Consider the following 17,566-nt stretch of genomic DNA (forward strand, 5'->3'; position numbering starts at 1 on the left):
GTTTGGTCTTGTGCCCCAGTTTAAAACACACTGTAATTATCTGCCTCGCATCCTGGTTGTTTACTGTTATTTTTAATCCGTCAATGAGGACAAACAGTCACTTGTTGGACCAACACAGCAGCTTCGCCTTTCGGCGGACTGATCAGCGGGGGTTCCCAACACATCACACACACGGACCATGGAGTGACCCTCCCACCCCCTGTGAGGAAACGCTGCACCACCGGATTTGGTCTGAATGTACTCTAACAGTTACACAGTCAAGTACAGAGAACAGACCAACAAAGCCAACCAATCAGAGGCGGAGTAGGGCGGGTCATGAGAATGACTGCATCCTTTGCTGTTCAAACAGAGCAATACAATGACAAGGAGACACAGGAGAATGCATTCATACTGATTTTCCTTGTTAGTTCCACAAACTTTTCTCTCTATAGTGTGATATTTTTATTCCAGAAGAGCAACTGTTACATATCCAATGTACCCCCGGGGATCAATAGAGTATTTATGATTCTGATTCAGATAAAGCATGCTGCAGTGAAATCAGTTCGACAGTAGGGTACTGTAAACAAACTCAAATGTAGATATATATATATATATATATATATATATATATATATATATATATATATATATATATATATATATATATATATATATATATATACATATATAACTTTCAGTCACAGCGGAATAAAATCTGATCCAAGTTCTGGTTGAAAGAATAAAGAACCTTTAAGGAGACAGTAGTTTTAGTCATTTTAAGAGCTTTTTCCAGAGCATTATACTAGTGTGAGAACATGAGATGCAGTTGAATGCCACATAAAGGGCTCAAGAATGGACCTTGACTTAATATGAAATATCATTTGTAGAAAAAAGTCCTGCACACACCCACACATTCCACCCAGCACTGGTATGACAATATCCAGCCACAAGAGCAAAGGAGCAAAGAAGTCTAAATACAGGCTTTGGTTGTGCTAAATTTAAAAAGCAGCAAAAAAATTACAGAACAGTGTGAGTGCATAAGTAAGCAATCCTCTGCTTTTCCCTCGAACGTTCCAAATATTTGAAAGCGCAGCAAGCCAGGGTGTAATTTGGACTGTACTCTCTCAATTTGGTATAGATATCAGTTTTTAACAGTGCAGCTGCCAGCAGAGTCTCAAAACATTATTCAGAGCTTCCATAATCGTGTGTACAGTAAGTGACCGTGATAAAATCTGAGTCAACAGAAAGGCTGGCTGGGGTGGGGCCAGGTTTTTACAATGACTAAATTGTTCTGCATAACAACAGAGAGGCCATCCATGCATTTCTCAAACGCTACACTGCTGTTAAATTTAGGCAGGGAAGGAAACACTTTATTGCAAGTATGTCTGGGAAAGCACACTGAGGTATGGTGTCACTTTACTCAGTCCAGCAGGCTCAAAAAGACCAACCACAGCTCAAAACTTGACCTGTAGTTTGAGAAAAACCTGCCTGTTGAACCACTTTAAGGTCAATATATTAAAGCATCTGACTGACACAACCTGCGACTCTGATGGAGTACAGATCTCATCTGATCCACATGCAGAATGTGGAGTAACACAACTGGCCTTTAGTGAGATCATGCTGTCAGGGGAAATGTAATAAGACATGCAGCTGTGGTCTCAGCGCAGTATCTGAGATGAACATAGAAAACAACGAGACGTGTTGAGAGGTACGTAGGGTATGAGGACAACTGGGGACAATTAAACAACCAGAAATTACAGAGTTGTGTTTGTTTTGTTGAGTGGTTGACATTCACAGAAACACTGCACTGTGGATTTTACTACAAAACAACAAATACAACAAGCTATTTTTCCTTTTAGAACTAAACTCACATGACAGCGGGAGAGGTTCTCCATGCATAAATTCACATGTGTTCATTTCCCAAAGGCTTTCATATGAGGCCACTAAAATATTTCTCTGGTTTCTGGTCTGTTTCTAGAAACATGTTTGCAATCAGAAGTTGAGGGCTGTAGAGAAATTCTAATGTGGGAAATAGGGTGATAAATATATTCATCTGTTGTAACTATGAATATTGAGTATAAAAGTCAAAATTCTTTGATTCCTGCTTCTTAAATGTGAATATTTTCTGGTTTCTTTCATCCTCTATGACAGTTAACTGGATATCTTTGGGTTGAGGACACAATCTTAGGCTTTGGGAAAAACAGTGACATTTTTTACCAACTTTTTTCTAAAATTTTATCTCACTTTGTTCACATTTGAGAATGTCAAAATAAAAGTATTGTTTTGTGAACATCTGTTTGCTGAAGCAAAAAACTGAAACTCAAAGTTCCCACACTGTGTGCGATACTGATGTTACACATTAACATGCTTTTAAGCTCCAATCATGAATTTTGTTACTTCCTTCATAGTCATAATCAGGACCACATTCAACTGACTTTTCTTTTTTAAACTTGCTGCTTTAAATCTTATTCAGAAGTTCACAAAAGAGGGCTCTCCAAGAATTCAATTTAATACGATCACACTGGAGTATGATCATAAAACATATTCAGATGGGCATGTCCTATTAAGACTGAAACCAAAGATTAATTTCATTATCAGTTCATAAATCATTTGGTCTGTAAAAACATCAGAAAACAGTAAAAAAAAATCTTAGCTCATTTTTGACGATCACAATTTTCTAAAGATGATCTTGTTGCTTCATATCACTTTAAGGATACAACTTGTTTTGTTTGATTAAGAAGCCACAACCCAACGATTTTTAAATTTACTATCATAGAACATTATGAAAGCAGAAAATACCCATATTTGAGCAGCTGAATGTTGAAAAATGACATAAATGATTAATCGCTTGTTAAATTGGTTGCAGATTCATCTGGGTTAGGTTTAGACAAATCGTCCAAGAATACACCTCTTTCAGTATTTCTCGGTCATAACTTGTAATGAAAGCAATTCAACCTGGACTTGCATAAGCAGCAGAATATGAATTAATGAATAAAATGATTAATTCAGTTGGGTTCATTTAAGTTTTTTGCAAAAAATGAACACTTCTTCCTAGCTGCTGTAGCTAGCACGAGTACATGTTCCTGACTAAAACAAAGAAACAAAGGGCTGGGAGATATGGCATTTAAATAATAGTGCAATATTTTTAGAATATAACGCGATACAAGATATACATCTCAATCTTTTTGAAATCCCCTGAAGAAGCATTTCATAAATGCCAGGAGAGGACGATGAACAAATTCTTCAATCTCGATAATGCAACAGTATCGTAAGGATGACTATTGGTACTTTCACAAAATATTAACACAGTGAGATTTTTGAGAATCAGTAATGTGTCTATAATGACTAAGAGGGTAAGTGTTTAACAAGTGGAACAGTCTGTTCAGAAAATTCAGAAAATTACATCACCTTACTGTAGTACAGCGAAAACTTTCTTGATGCTGCAACAACTGCGGGAACTGAAATTCTTTTTGAATGCTGTTTCACGAGCTCTAAATCATTTTTTACCCTCCTGTGCTGCCATAGAAAAGTCTTTCTATGGCAGCACAGAAGGGTAAAAAATTAAGATTTTACATCTTGACAGAATCAACAGCAGGACCTTTTCTTTTTGCTTGACATAAGCTCTGCTCTGTTCAGAGCAAAGTGAGAGGTGGTGGTCGAGGTTGGAGGGGTGACAGAAAGGGGGTGTTGTGGGAGGGGCCCTGAGGGAAACTAAATCTTTTGGCAAGAGAGGAACAGCTCCATCTGTGATTGATCAGTATGTTGGCTCACACGGCTTGTATTTGTATGTGTGTTGGTGTAAGGATGGGTGTGGGTGTTTGAGAACGAGAGAGAGACGGAGGAGAGATTTTGCCCACAAGGTTTAAGCTGGGCGTGTGCTGGGAGTTATAAAAAGACTTGCAATAAAGAGCGATTATTATTGTGGCAGAAAGGACTGATACCAGCACCGGCCTACAAAGCGCTAAGTAACCTTTGCGTGTTTATTGTCAAAGCTGCTGAACAATTAATCCATTACTTTCCACACGTATGGGAAGCTCCGACAAGTCTAGATGTCTTTGTAAACACAAACCACCCAGTTGATCCTTTCTGCCCCTGACCTCTTTACTCAATTCCCACCAAACGCTCCTACATGTTCCCTAAATTTTGGGTGGGAACCGATGAATACAGCTGCACAGAAAACTTAGTCACAACAGTTTTTCAGTCCAGTCACTTGGTTGTTATTTGGGTTGAAAGAGTAACGGTAATGTAACCTCAGAAAGTGAAAATGATGAATTCAGTGATCGTGTTGTTAGCCCAAAAAATCATGCAATTATTCAGTGTGTGTAGAAAAGATTTTTCTACTTCAACCATAGGTGAGTAGTAGAGCCAGAACAACACTACATTTTTGGGCCGAAGTCAATACTATTATTAAACACAGTGACAAAGATATGTAACGAAGGCAGGATATTTTAAAGTTTAACTAACTTAACTTTCTAAAATGACATTAGTGAACTGAAACAGTGAATGTCGCCGGGAATTTAATTATTGTAAATCACCCCAAGCATCTTTTTCTGCATTATAATCTCTAAAACAGTTTTCATATGATACCAATGTATTTGTGACTGTTTCAGTTGTGTTTATGTTTGGTTTTTTTTCTGACTTTCCTTGCGTTGTAGCCTATAGGTGTCACAGGGTGTTATATTTTGAAAATTGACCGGATGCCCTATGCTGTTCTTGTCTTGACTTCCTGCCTGGGTCGATTGACTCTGTGCAGCTTTAAAGTCCCTGACACACCAGGTTGACGGTCGACTGTAAGGAATTGCGTTCATGGCTCTAGTCGTTGTGGTGCATCATTGGCATTAGCTGGCCCTTTTTGGGGGCTTTATAGAATTGGCGGCAGAGAAACCACTCTGATTGGCTGTTCAGGTAAGAAAAGAAAATGGGAAACAAAAGGGAAAGCCCCTTGAGCGTGTTGATGTAGTATCTATGATTTCACCCATTTAGTGTGGTTTCTCCTTATTTTTCTCCTCTTCCTCTTCACCAGTGTAATATGAAACTTTTTATTGGACATATTCTCAATAAAAAGTGTCTATACTCACAAGAATGGTGTTAAAAAATGCTGCTTAATCATAACAACGATTTATATTTATATTTAGGTATTTTCCCTCATGCATGCGCAGAATGTACAAGCTTGTTGGCCGGATTGGTGGGGGGATTTTATTTTAGTTTACTTTGTACAGAGCCAGGCTGGCAGTTTCACCCTGTTTCCAGTGTTGATGAAGGTTCTCAGTCATCCAGGTCATGGTAATTCTAAGTGCTGTTTTGAAGGCAACTGGACTTGTTTCAGGAGGCTTCTTCAGTTCTAACTAACTGGAGGGGAGTTGCAGGCTTTTAAACTCTGTGTGGGAGTGTCCTTACAGAGTCCTTAAGGACGTGTGAGCTCTGAGTTTCAGAGTCGTTAGGGCCACTGTTTCCAGTTTAAAATAAGCTAAGCTAACCAGCTGCTAGCCATAGCCTTATATTTAGCATACACATATGAGAGAGTTGTCAATCTTCTTATCTAACTCTCTAGCAAAAGGCAAATGATAAACTGACAAAGAATTTCTTTAAAGGTAATGATCTGTAGTTCAAAGGCTACAACTTCTGGTACATTTACGCCTAGTGTCCGCACTCCTCCAGCGTTTTAGATCCTTACAATGGAGCTTTTTGCAAAAGCTGCTGACCCCATTTTAGTTTGAAAACAATGGAGTTGTATGACTTTTGGAAACAATGACACCAACACCCATGTTAGCTTCCTGATTGGTTCTTATCAGTCATGTCCTTCCCTGATTCGTCACGCTCCCAACATGTGACCCTTTTATGAATTTCTTTTTTTTTTTTTAATTCTTGACTACCAGTGGTTAAATCAACAAGGACAACAAACTACAGCCGTCGATGACCTCATAATCTATGCTAACAGCTGTTGTGCAGTGAAATTTTGCATTTATAAAGCTACTAAAGCCTACATGCTCATGAGGCATCATGCTAATCATATATAAAACTTATTATACAAGTGAACTGAGGGACAAATACAGACCACCAGCGCTCTTCCAGTGCTGCCACTCTGTTCCACCCTTCGCCTTGGCTCTTCTTATGGAGCTGCCAAACTGACACACTGCTTTATGAGCCTGTAAAGTCAGGCCCTCTTGTCAAGATCTGTTTTTTAAATCCTCTCAGTTTTGACCCCATAAATCGCCTGCTCATGAAATCAATCTTTCCATTCATTCATCTCATACCAGCAGTGTGATGCTTTGACGGAAAAAAGAGGACACGGAGAAGGTTTCGGCCTTTTTATGTATGTATTAATGTTTAACTGCAGACCCCAACGCTTCCCACCCTCCTTTTTCTTCCCTTCTTCTCCCCTTCAGTTAGACAGCTGTAATAAATCACTGATGGAGCCAGGGTCCAATCAACACCCGGCCGAATGGCGTGAGAAAGCATGTGGGCCTCCAGCAGCCTTGATAACACCTTGTCTGGGTATCAAACCTGCTCCGCTATGCCACATAATGTGTGATGGCGGGACCTCGGATCTGACTGAGTCAGCTGGGAATGGCGTGACCTCACGCTTCTTTACAAGTCTGTGACTCCATTAATTCACCGTAAAACCATTTTATCATGGCAGGTGTCAGGTAGTGAAAATGGATGACACTTGGGTCCGAGCCATGACGGTAGGTGATTGTTTGTACAGTACAAGGGACGGCACACTGGCCTTGTTGTAACCATGACAGCATGAAAAAACAGATGAGGAGGCTGACACACTCAGTCCTCCCAGGTTGAGGCTTTAATGAAGTTACTGGGTGCTTGTCTTGTTTCTGAGGATAAACAGAGAGGTCAGCTGCAAATCAACTAACTCCCAGCCACTGAACCGGTGCCATGTGAGGACATCTTTGAGGTTTAACTTGTGCAGACAGTAAAGAGCAACGTAAACAATGATGGAAAAGGTCTGCCACATACTGTGTGTGAGCTGCCCTCTCTGCCTCCAAGCGAGGGAGGTGATTATTATCCACCAGGTGCCAAACAGATTAAAACTCCAAAAATAGTCACTTTTTTGACTAAAACCAGCTCCAGGTCTGTGCGGCAAACCAGTTATTTCAAAACAATCCTTTTTGTAGGAGCCAAAATCGCTGCGTGCCAAATTACGTTGTAGCTCCTAAATATAAATCATCGTCCGAGCTATGCAGCCTTAGTTAAGTTGAAAAGAGCTTGCATGGTGTGTTCCAATCAGTATGTGTTAGTAATAAGTATAATAGCTTATTTGTAATGTGCTAGAGAGGAAAGAATGTAAGAAACCTGATTTTACCTTACATCAGAGATAAAGGCGAACAGAAATAGAAACACCTCGATTCAACAGACAGCAGAGCTGCTGAGCATCTCCAGCACTCCTATAACAAGGGAGATTATAAGCCCTCTCCCATGGTGTCTGCTCAAACAAACACAGTAATCACTGTCACAGGAACCAAGCCAGATAATTGCAGCATAAACATTTATTTCACCAGGGAAATGAAGGCAAACAAAGCAATATTGCCATGGTTTCATGAAGCTGCCTGGGTTTAATTTATGTGTGAGGAGAAAAAAAATGTATTGGTAATTCACTTCAGAAGAAAGTGAATCACGCTTGTAAAACTTGTAAAGTAAACAGAACTACACTGTTCTGGTTCAGTCGGCTGGTTTTGTTAAGTGCCTTATTAATGCTACTGGATAATTGGTTGTCATATAACAAACCCTCATTTAGTTACACTGACAGAATTTATGTGTACAGTATGTAAAATTTCGCTTACTACTTCAAAGGAACAGTTCAACAAAAAATGTAAATTCAAGTCAAGTTACTTCCAAAATGTAATGTATTGCATTATACTAGTTACTATTGTTTGAAAGTAATACATTTCCTTACAGTATTACTGTTTGTATAGAGTAATGGGTTACACTACTTGCGTAGCAGACAGGGAGCGATGGACTTCACAGGAAAATATTCATAACTTGGATTAATTTGATTAAAAGCGCTTTTTGATTCTTTTGATCAGTGGACCCTTACGGACAAAAGGAATACAAATTATCAAGGTTAAGGACACAAATTAGGACTTTATGACTGCTTCAAAGGTAGGGAGTCACCACTTTTTTCCCTCTCTTGTGCTTATCTGAATGAATTAATATTATTATCTTCTGGTTTCTGTTAGATGAACTGAGCAACTGAATTGTGGAGAGTATAACAGATCTAACCATGTATAGCATGATCATATTGAAAAAAGTTAAAACATTTATATTGTTACACGTCTCATGATGAGCTATAACGAGCTGCCAGCGACCCGTAGGGTCTTTATTATTTTTTCAGGTGGTAACGCGCTCTTTGGCTAAGTAACTGTAGGTATATTACCACAAATCCTATTAAAAACGTGTAATATTACTCCATTATGCTAAAGGTAATATATTACTGTAACATAGTACTTTTGTAATGTGTTACCCTTAACATTGTTATCTCTGAAGTTTCCCAATCCACAAAACATTTGTGCCATTTATGTTTTTTTGGTTCTTTTTTAATGTTTTAAAACAAGTCTCCAGCTACTTCAGTTGTTAAGGAGAACGCTGCAACACTGTTTTGCTGTGAAGCTCCAGAAATGTTTTGTGGACTATGAAACTTTACCCGACTTTGGATGTGCATTGGGGTGAGAAGTGACTGAAATTTCATTTTTGGGTGAACTGTTCCTTTAAGTTGCCGTAATACAAGGAGAAAAGAACAGAAAAGTGAAAAAACTGTTTAGATACATATCTCGGTCCATGCTTTTCTAACAGATTTCCTTGCTCTTTTGTCTCCATTTTTGTTATTTATTTTGTTTTATGAATTTTTTTTTCTCTTGATTTGCAATATGAAGGTATTTCTGTTGTCTGCTGTTTCTGTTTGATTATGTAGCATTATCTCAACGACTGTTGTTAAATTGTATCCCTATTTTTGTGAATGACTCTTTTTTTGTTTTGTACTGTCCTTGTGCTGAATAGAGAATACAAAATAATGCTATTGTATGCTAGCCCGACTATTAACACAGTTATTCAGGTGAAAAGAATGGTTTCAAAATCCCATCAATGTGCAGAAAATTGAAAAAAAAACACATACATGCATGTGAAGTCCACTGCCACATCTCTGACTTTACAGGGAAACAAGCTAATGCAATACACATTTTAGTGTTAATTTTCATTATGAGCTTCAACTGCATTTCCCATGGAAAACTGGCATGGCCCACGCCATAAAGCAGCAAAGAAAAAATATGTTGTTCATAAAAGAAAGTTATTGTTCCTTTCAAAGTGCCCTGAGCCTGCAGTTCAAATGTCCATAATCAGTTTGCTTTCTGGAAGCCACATGCTCCGTGAGGAAAAATTTAGGCAAGCTAATGAAAACCAAAATATGCTTTGCTCTCTCTGTGCTAGTGAGTGCCCAGCTGCACAGGCCCTGCTCTGTCAGTGATAGACACTCATCTTCTTACATAAGAGAATGCCAAAAATAGAGCTGACAGATTTCATATGGGGTGGATCCGGCGGCTACTGTAGCCACAGGCAAACCATGGCCCTCTTTCCTCTGATAAGGTGGGCGTCTCACACTCAACAACTGTGCCCGGCAACAGCAAAAAAGCACTCCAACTTCCCAGTATGACTGACTCACATAGAAAGTAGAAGGCTGATAATGACATGAGTCAAATGAGGAGAAACTGGGACATGTGTGTGTTGATTCTTACCAGGACATGGGTGAGGACGATCTTGATGAGTGGAGCTCCAGAGAGGTTGACTGACAGGGCCGGTGAAGGCTCCACTTTCAGGGAGATTAGACAGCTGGCTACTTGGATCTTATGATCCTTGAAATCAGCTGCTTCATTTATCCTAAGAGACAGAATATATAAGACAGGGATGCAAATTAAATCTTCCATTGATAGTCAGCTGCCTTAACAATTCATTATCTGTTAATCATTAAAAATATATGAAATATGTAGGAAGTTTTACTGATAGAAAACAGTTTTATCCTCTTATAAGATCTTTGTTCGATGCAATATCAGAGTAGGTTGTTGTAATTGCTTAATTTTAATTGCGGGACTCCATCTGTTGTCATCCAACAAAATCCAGCCTGTACTGAGGCTACTAAGTGGCTAAAAATGTAATACTATCAGATTTTTAAATGTTCTCTTTATTTTGATATATGACTTTTTTTTATATAAATTTTTTTTTTAAATTTTGTTGACATATGTTATAGAAACAAAGATTATATCAAATTTCACAAATTTCTCACAATCAATAACTGAAAAAGGTGAAGGCTTATTTTGGCCTATATCCTATAGCATCCTTGGAATCACCCAGAATATCAGCAACACCAAAGAAACAATCAAATAAATTAAATCCTAAATTGTTATCCTTAATCATTTTACATTTTGAGGATTTTCTTAAAATTGACAAAGAGCCACACAATTTCCAGAGGGCAGAGGACATCCTAGGCCTTTCGGTGTGCTGCTCGGCTACAATCCGCGTCCTCAGCTAGTCATTTAAGAAATGGCGAATACCGACTTCTGCCCTCCATCAGGCAATTTAAAGTCCATTTAAATGTAACAGGCTGGAGAATTATGTATTACATTATTATAATTACATAGGATATGTTTCATGGTCATGTGTCTAAGTCCATTCCATAGTTTGACTCCCAAAACTGAAACACATCTGTATGTAACACTGGTTCTCGCTTTGCTTATTTCAAAGATAAACAACCCTCTTAAATTCTAATTCCCTTCTCTTAATTAAAAATTATGAATACAGACAGGAAGGCTTTTGTTAGTAGCTTGAAAGAATGTCTACAATGTTTTTAAAGCAACATTATGTAGAAATTGTTGAACTCACAGTTCTTGAGTGCAACACCACTGTCGTAAATACACAGCCCAGGTCTGTAATTTGTCAGATATAACGTAGGTGCTAACTACAAACAAAACTCATTACGTCATAACAAAGTTATGTGTTAAAAACTTGTATGTTGACATGAACATGTATATAACGTTGTGATCCTACCCTCTCACTAAAGTTACACAATGCAGAAACAAGTGATAGGGGGCTGAGACAGAGACACCATTCACCATGTTACAAGACACTGTAACATCAACATGACTTTGAAGCTGTTATTATAAGTTAAAAAAAATTACATAATGTTTCTTTAAATATACGATATCTGGAAATGTTAAGGTGCAGGACCCTATAAAAATTTGATTCGTAGATTCACTGTAGCAAACTTGATTTATTTTCATTCTAATAGCTCTTTGTATAATATATCTGATAAGCAGGTATTTCTAATTTGTAACACGATACTTTTGATGTATTTCTGCCCATCTCTGATTGTATGGTTAATACACCTTTAATTAAATCATTTATTAAAAGGAATTAATCGATTAATAAATGATAATGATTATTGTCATCCTATTGTAAGAAAAGTAAGGTGACAAGAAGACAGAGAGTAAGAGACACAGAGACACAAAAAGAGGTCAAGAGTGATGTTAACAATACAGACAGAAACACTCACATAGACACATAAGTGCTACACACAGGCCCAGAGTTGTAGCATTTAAGTGGGACTTTGATCATCTGTCTGTATAATTAATCCTGCTGACAACCAGTAGTTTTTCAAGGCGATCTGATATGTTACAGTGGGATCATACAAGCATCACCTCTCTATCATAATACAGAGGGGTCAGGAAGCTCAGGACACATTAAAAAACAATCTCCAAATGTTCTGTCACATATTTTACATTTTGTACTTGAACTTCCCTGAAGTACAGAGAGGGGAAAACAAGTTGCTTAATCGCTGCTATGCCAGATTTGGTAAAAATAAACACTGCAGCACCAGTGGAACAAGCTGGTCCAGCGGTGAGACGTTAACTGAGGCATATGTGAAGCTAATAGCAGGGTGTATCAGTCAGTGGAGGTTGAGTGGTGAGATGAGAGATAGGCGGGAGGACAGATAAGGCTCTGGCCCCAGGCGGCGGCTGTTCCGTACTTCAGGAAGCAGGGGCGCCTTTGCTCTTGTGGACCCCCCACACAGGAAGTACAAAGTAGAGGCTGACCGATAATAAGGATAGTTTGGAGCAGAAAAAAAACAATAGTCAACTAATCAGTCGATACCAACATTTCTATGCTATGCTTGCTCGTGTGAGATGGGGTGTATTTTTGTGGATATTTATTTAATAGATTACCTTATATCTCAGGCTAATGAGAGAAATTGAATGATTTAATTAATGGTAACTACATATATGTTGTATTCTGTTCCATTTGAGAGATTAGGGTCTACATGATATAGTGTATCATGCCTGTTATATGAGTGAGGGTTCAGATTGGCAAATTGATGTAATGAAGTGAGGTGATATATCACATTTGTTGTCAGTCTTCATTTTCTTACTGTTGAAGAGGAAATTAAAATGGAACAAGTGACAAGATGAAGCATATCCTCATCCAGACAGGAATTTTAATTCAATGACAAGTTTATAGCTAAGGCTAAATGCTCATTTATGCTCCCTTTATGTCCGAAAATAGATGTCACTACCCACATACTTCAATGCTTCTGTCACATTGGCATGGATGTTATGCAATACAACCACTAGAGGGCACCGCTTTGAGTCAAATTGGCCTTGCATTGGACCACTTAACCTTCACCATTGTCCAACTCACATTTAATGTACGCTGAATCTCCTCCTAGCTGTTCTGTAGTAGTTGTTTGTCTCTGTACCTGGGCGAAGTAACATCATACAGATGTTCTCACCAACTTTTAAAACCGTGTCCTCTTGTCCTGTGGTCATGTCATGCTTTAACTATTGAACTATTAGTTCTTCAATATTGAACCCTGAAGCCCTGAGATCCCAAACAGATTAAAAAAAACCAAAAAACTTTTTTACACCCTTGGCACATGGTCATGCTCATTCATCCAAATCAGATGGGGGCTGTGCTAACCCTTTTAGCTTAGCACCCACAGTGAAGATTTCAGCTTAAAAAAGGGTGTAAACATCAACTTTTTGGGATCTCAGGCCTTCCAGGGAATTGGATAACGCAGGATGAGCTGTATGGAACCATTTTATGTTTTTTTTTACATCTTAAATGTCCCTAGCTTCTTCAGTTGTTTAGAAGAACGCTGCAACACTGTTTTGTTTTTCAAATGTTTTGTGGACCACGAAACTTCCCCCGACTTTCCATCAGCATGGGGGTGAGGAGATAATGACTGAATTTTCATTTTTGAGTTTTCAGAATCATCCCGCCGTCTTACCTGGTCTTGACAGGGCTGATCTCTTTGTAGTAGTTGTGCATGTTGTGGTAGAAGAGGCCAACAATGGTGGTTTGAGCTGAGGAAAAGAAGACAGTAGTTGAACGTGGCAGTGGGCTGGGAATGTAAAGCAATGCCGCTAAAATGTCCACAGAGAAGGGAAGTTAATTAACGCTGCCTTGCCACTGCACGCTGGCACCGGCAGACTAATGGGACGACCGTAAACTCACACAAGGGTGAAAGGGAGAGGGCTGCACCACCACATGGATGATGGGAAATCTTATGAAACCGGCATGACTTCACCAGGAGAACAGAAGGTCTGCCCCCCTCCCTTAATCTGACCTATCATCCAGCTCGGTCCCACCTCAATACTGCAAGATAAACAATGAAATTGGAGGAAACCCTTAATGGTCCTGTTCCTCCTTTCAAAGGCCCTCTACCCGGGCCCCGCTGACTGCGACAACAAAAGCTTGCTGATTTCAAACAAATGTGCAGTACATGTGCAGCAGGAGAGTTTTGAGCTTTCCAAGAAATACTTTCGACAGAATGCCCTCCATTAAGTCCCACTAGAACTCAGTTTTAACTCATAAGGAAGAGAGAGAATAAGGAAAAATATAATAAAGTATCCAAACACACCAATGTGTTGCATGCTTTTTACTAAATTAGGGTATAAAACCTCCCCTTGAAGCATTTCATACAGCCAGGTATTCAGAGTTAATTTGGTCCTGGCTCCAATGTGTCAAGCAATAACATCTTTTCCACTTCTGATAACGGTCCTTCAATGAATTATTAAAACAGTTTATTCCAGTGATTATACTAAAACACAGTGCTTGTAGCAGCCAGGTGGAGCCAGGGGAATCTGACCTGAACACAAAGTCAAACAAACAGAGTTTTAATGCCTGCCGTAATTACCGCTCCCCCTGACTCTGTCCATTCTTTTTAATGACAGAGGAAAGTGGAGAAAAAGTGCTCTCTCTCTCATTCTTCTGTTTTGAATAAAAGGGTAACTGCCAACATTAAAGTCATAGCTGGATTTCTATGGCGCACCATAAAGTCACACAAAAGCTCTCATGGAACTCCTGTCCTTACACTGTATGCTATGTTAGTGGTCTTAAATCTTAGTATAATAAATTACCGACCAATAACAAGAGCCTCCCAGCTGGACAATTTTCTCTTGGCAGAATCAGAGCACGACAATGTGCAGGATTCACACTCAACCTGGAGAAGCTACTACATTTTATACAGAGAATCCCAACCCAGTCCCCATGTTAGCTAAGTACGTTTCTGCAAAAGTACAGATAAGTTAACGCGCTATGTTTTCGCAGCTTTATGTTTGTTTAGGTTTAATTTTCTGTCTCTCTTGTGACAACACTGTGTTTATGCTCTGTTTAAGTTAAGGCACAAAAAACACTTTTTGGTCACCACAAACATGGCTGGAAATGTCCCATGGTCTCCTTAAAAACACTAAATTCTGTCGCCACAACCACAGCTGGAAATAGTCCCGAATTCTCGTTGAAAACACCCGGTTTTCGCCACAATCATCTCTGGAGATGTCCCAAGGTCTCCTACAACACACCCGTTTTTGTCGCCTCAAACACGGCTGGAAATTGTCACAAGGTCTCCTTACAAATATCCAGTGGTGTCACGCTTACAAATGTTGAAAAGTCATGGTCCCTCATCAAAAATAGCAGAAATGTTAATTGCCTGCCGGCTAGGCTGGAGAATCCACAAGTCTACCTCAAGATTCAAGGTTAATTTAATTGTCATTATGCAATAAAAGATGGAATTACAAGACATTTTTGTTACAGACTAATTAATAAATAACAATCAAGTCAGAAAAATGACCTATTCATGGTGGAGTGTTGAGGATGAGCTCAGAAGTCTCTCGGCCTGAGGAAAGAAGCTGCTCTGTAGTCTTGTGTTGTGGTACGGCAGTGGATACAGGGTGGCAGCAGGGTGGCAGCAGGGTGAACAGACTGTCAGTATCAATCAAGATATGTCACTGTATTTAGTATTATTTTCACTTACACTGCATGGTAAAAGCCTCTCCAGGCACAGAGATGTAGCTCTTGCCCTGCATTGGGAAGCGGTAATGCGGCAGGTTGTAGTTCTGTGGAAATTTCATCAGAGAGTAATCTGTGGGGGTCAGAGTTTAGAAAAGCAAGAATTGTTGATGAAAACAGACTGAGAAACGAGCAACAACACCCATCTGTTTTATCAGGGGTGGATGAAAGATGTGTGGTGACTCTTGGGAGAGCAGGCTTAGTGGGAAAAAAATATTATACAAAAACAAGAAGACCCACACCCACAGAGACCTGTGTCCACTGCTTATCTGACCCGTATTTGCCCCCTGAATAAGAAAACTAATGATGTCAGCTGGATGCTCCATGTCCTTCTGCCCCAACTGTGTCCACACAAACTACAAACAGTGAGTCACCTCATGGAGAGCTGACAGCATACTGACCTGCAACAAAAGACGTTCCACCAAGGGAGATGAGAGAGTTCAGGCTGGGCTCCAGGTTAGTCACCATATGTTCCATCACTCTGTCCACTGTCTCGATCAGACCGCTGACCACAGGGGTGGACTGCTGCTCAACAATGAGCCAAAAGAGCGAAAAAGGTTTACAATCAGTTCACCAACCACCATTACTTAATGCTGACCAATTGACGAATATAACATCTTTAGAATGATCGATTTTTAGATTTGTCTAGTTTACAAAAATTTAAGGAGGTACTCATCCAATTGTATACACAAAAGTCAATTTACTTGTCATAAAGAGTTCTAAGAAAATAACCGTGATGATGTTACACAGTAATCCAGCCCATCCTTATCAGAAAAACGGCTTTATAGGTCGACTGCGACAGCCGCTTGCTACAACCGATATTTACATTTGTTGTTAGGCAGGGACCTCTTGTGGTCGTAGTAAATATTATGGCAGCAAAGGAGAAAGTCAGGTGAAGTAGTATAAAGAGCAACAAAGTCTGCTTAGGAGGAGGTTGGGATGGGCGGTTGGATTAAAGAAGCCCAGGACTGTCACCGTGGGACTGCTTTCTGTGTCCAGTGTAAAAACAGAAATCAACAGTAATTTACTTCACTACAATACCAAGTGAGTTATGTCACATAACGTATGTCCATTTGAGACAGAAGTCACTTTAAAAGGGTAGTCATTTTAACCCAAACGAAATTTTTTGCCCAAACCCAACCAAGTCATCAAGATTGCTGTCCTGTTCACATTACAGAACTTCCTGCCTTGTCATCAGCAGTCTTGCAGTTGTTGTGGTTTACACGGGGGCCAAATAATACAAGATCACATATGCGGCATGGGAATGATGCCATCCATGCGGTCTGAGTTGTTTGTGAGCTGATTTGTAGCAAAAAAACAGGGAGGAAAAAGAAAAGAATTTGGGTGAGGCAACAAATCCAGATATTTAGCCAGCCAGCAATTCAGCTGCCGTCCGCGACACGTTAGCAAGCTGTCCCCAAGCTGTCCCCAAGCTGTCCCCAAGCTCCTAGATCGCATCTTTGAACAGTTCACACATACCAATCACCATCGATTTTGCTTCTGATCTAGGGCTTTTTGTCTGCAATCTCCAAAAGAAGTTGGTGAGTGAAATATCACGGCGAAAATCTTGTAGTGTGAAGTTATGAATGACATCACCGGAGGTAATTTATCAGATTACATGCAGCTTCCTCTCGAGCCACAAAAGGTTTTATCATACTTTTTTCACATATGCAGTAGTACTCCCCAAGAACTGTATACACACTTTAATGTGGAAAATTGATAGAGTTTAAATTCTGCTAACATTAGCCACCATAGGCTACTGGTCATTGTGTATCGAACTGAGAGATTGTACGGTTTGTTTCATATGAATTCAACTTGGAACATTCAACAAAGGAACGTTTTATTTCACCTCTCTAACATAGTCTCGCCTTATTAATGTAGCATGTGTTATATTACATAAACATTTGGATCCAGATGTTGTACAATGGTAATAAAAATCTAATAAATTGTATTAAATTTAATTAGATCAGTAACAGAAAGCAAATAAACTTAAAACAACAAACTAACAGGCTGTGTAGCTTACGATTAAAACTCATACAGAAACTTAATAAAGAGTCAAATCTTCTGACAGTCAGCATGGATCTGATCAGAGAAGGTAATCACAGGGGGCTTTAATGAACACTGTATCTACAGTCCAAGACTCGCTTTCTCATACATCAACATCTGTTTCAGCTTGTTGCTACAAAAACAAGCATGCTCGCTCTGAGCACTCACTGTATCCAGAGCACACGCTCACTCAGAATGT

General features: G+C 39.4%; 1 protein-coding gene across 1 annotated transcript in view; it reads right to left on the bottom strand.

The window, feature by feature from the left end:
• Positions 1-17,566, bottom strand: part of adgrd1 (adhesion G protein-coupled receptor D1) — a 48,877-nt gene that overhangs the window by 21,903 nt on the left and 9,408 nt on the right. The window contains exons 10-13 of the mRNA XM_073466362.1: positions 15,723-15,846; positions 15,287-15,394; positions 13,262-13,337; positions 9,720-9,861 (exon numbers count right to left, since the gene is read on the bottom strand). Of these exons, the coding sequence (XP_073322463.1) occupies positions 9,720-9,861; positions 13,262-13,337; positions 15,287-15,394; positions 15,723-15,846 (450 nt within the window). The remainder of the gene's footprint in view (positions 1-9,719; positions 9,862-13,261; positions 13,338-15,286; positions 15,395-15,722; positions 15,847-17,566) is intronic.

This window comes from Pagrus major, chromosome 5 (genome assembly GCF_040436345.1).
Source record: "Pagrus major chromosome 5, Pma_NU_1.0".
NCBI classification, from domain to species: domain Eukaryota; kingdom Metazoa; phylum Chordata; class Actinopteri; order Spariformes; family Sparidae; genus Pagrus; species Pagrus major.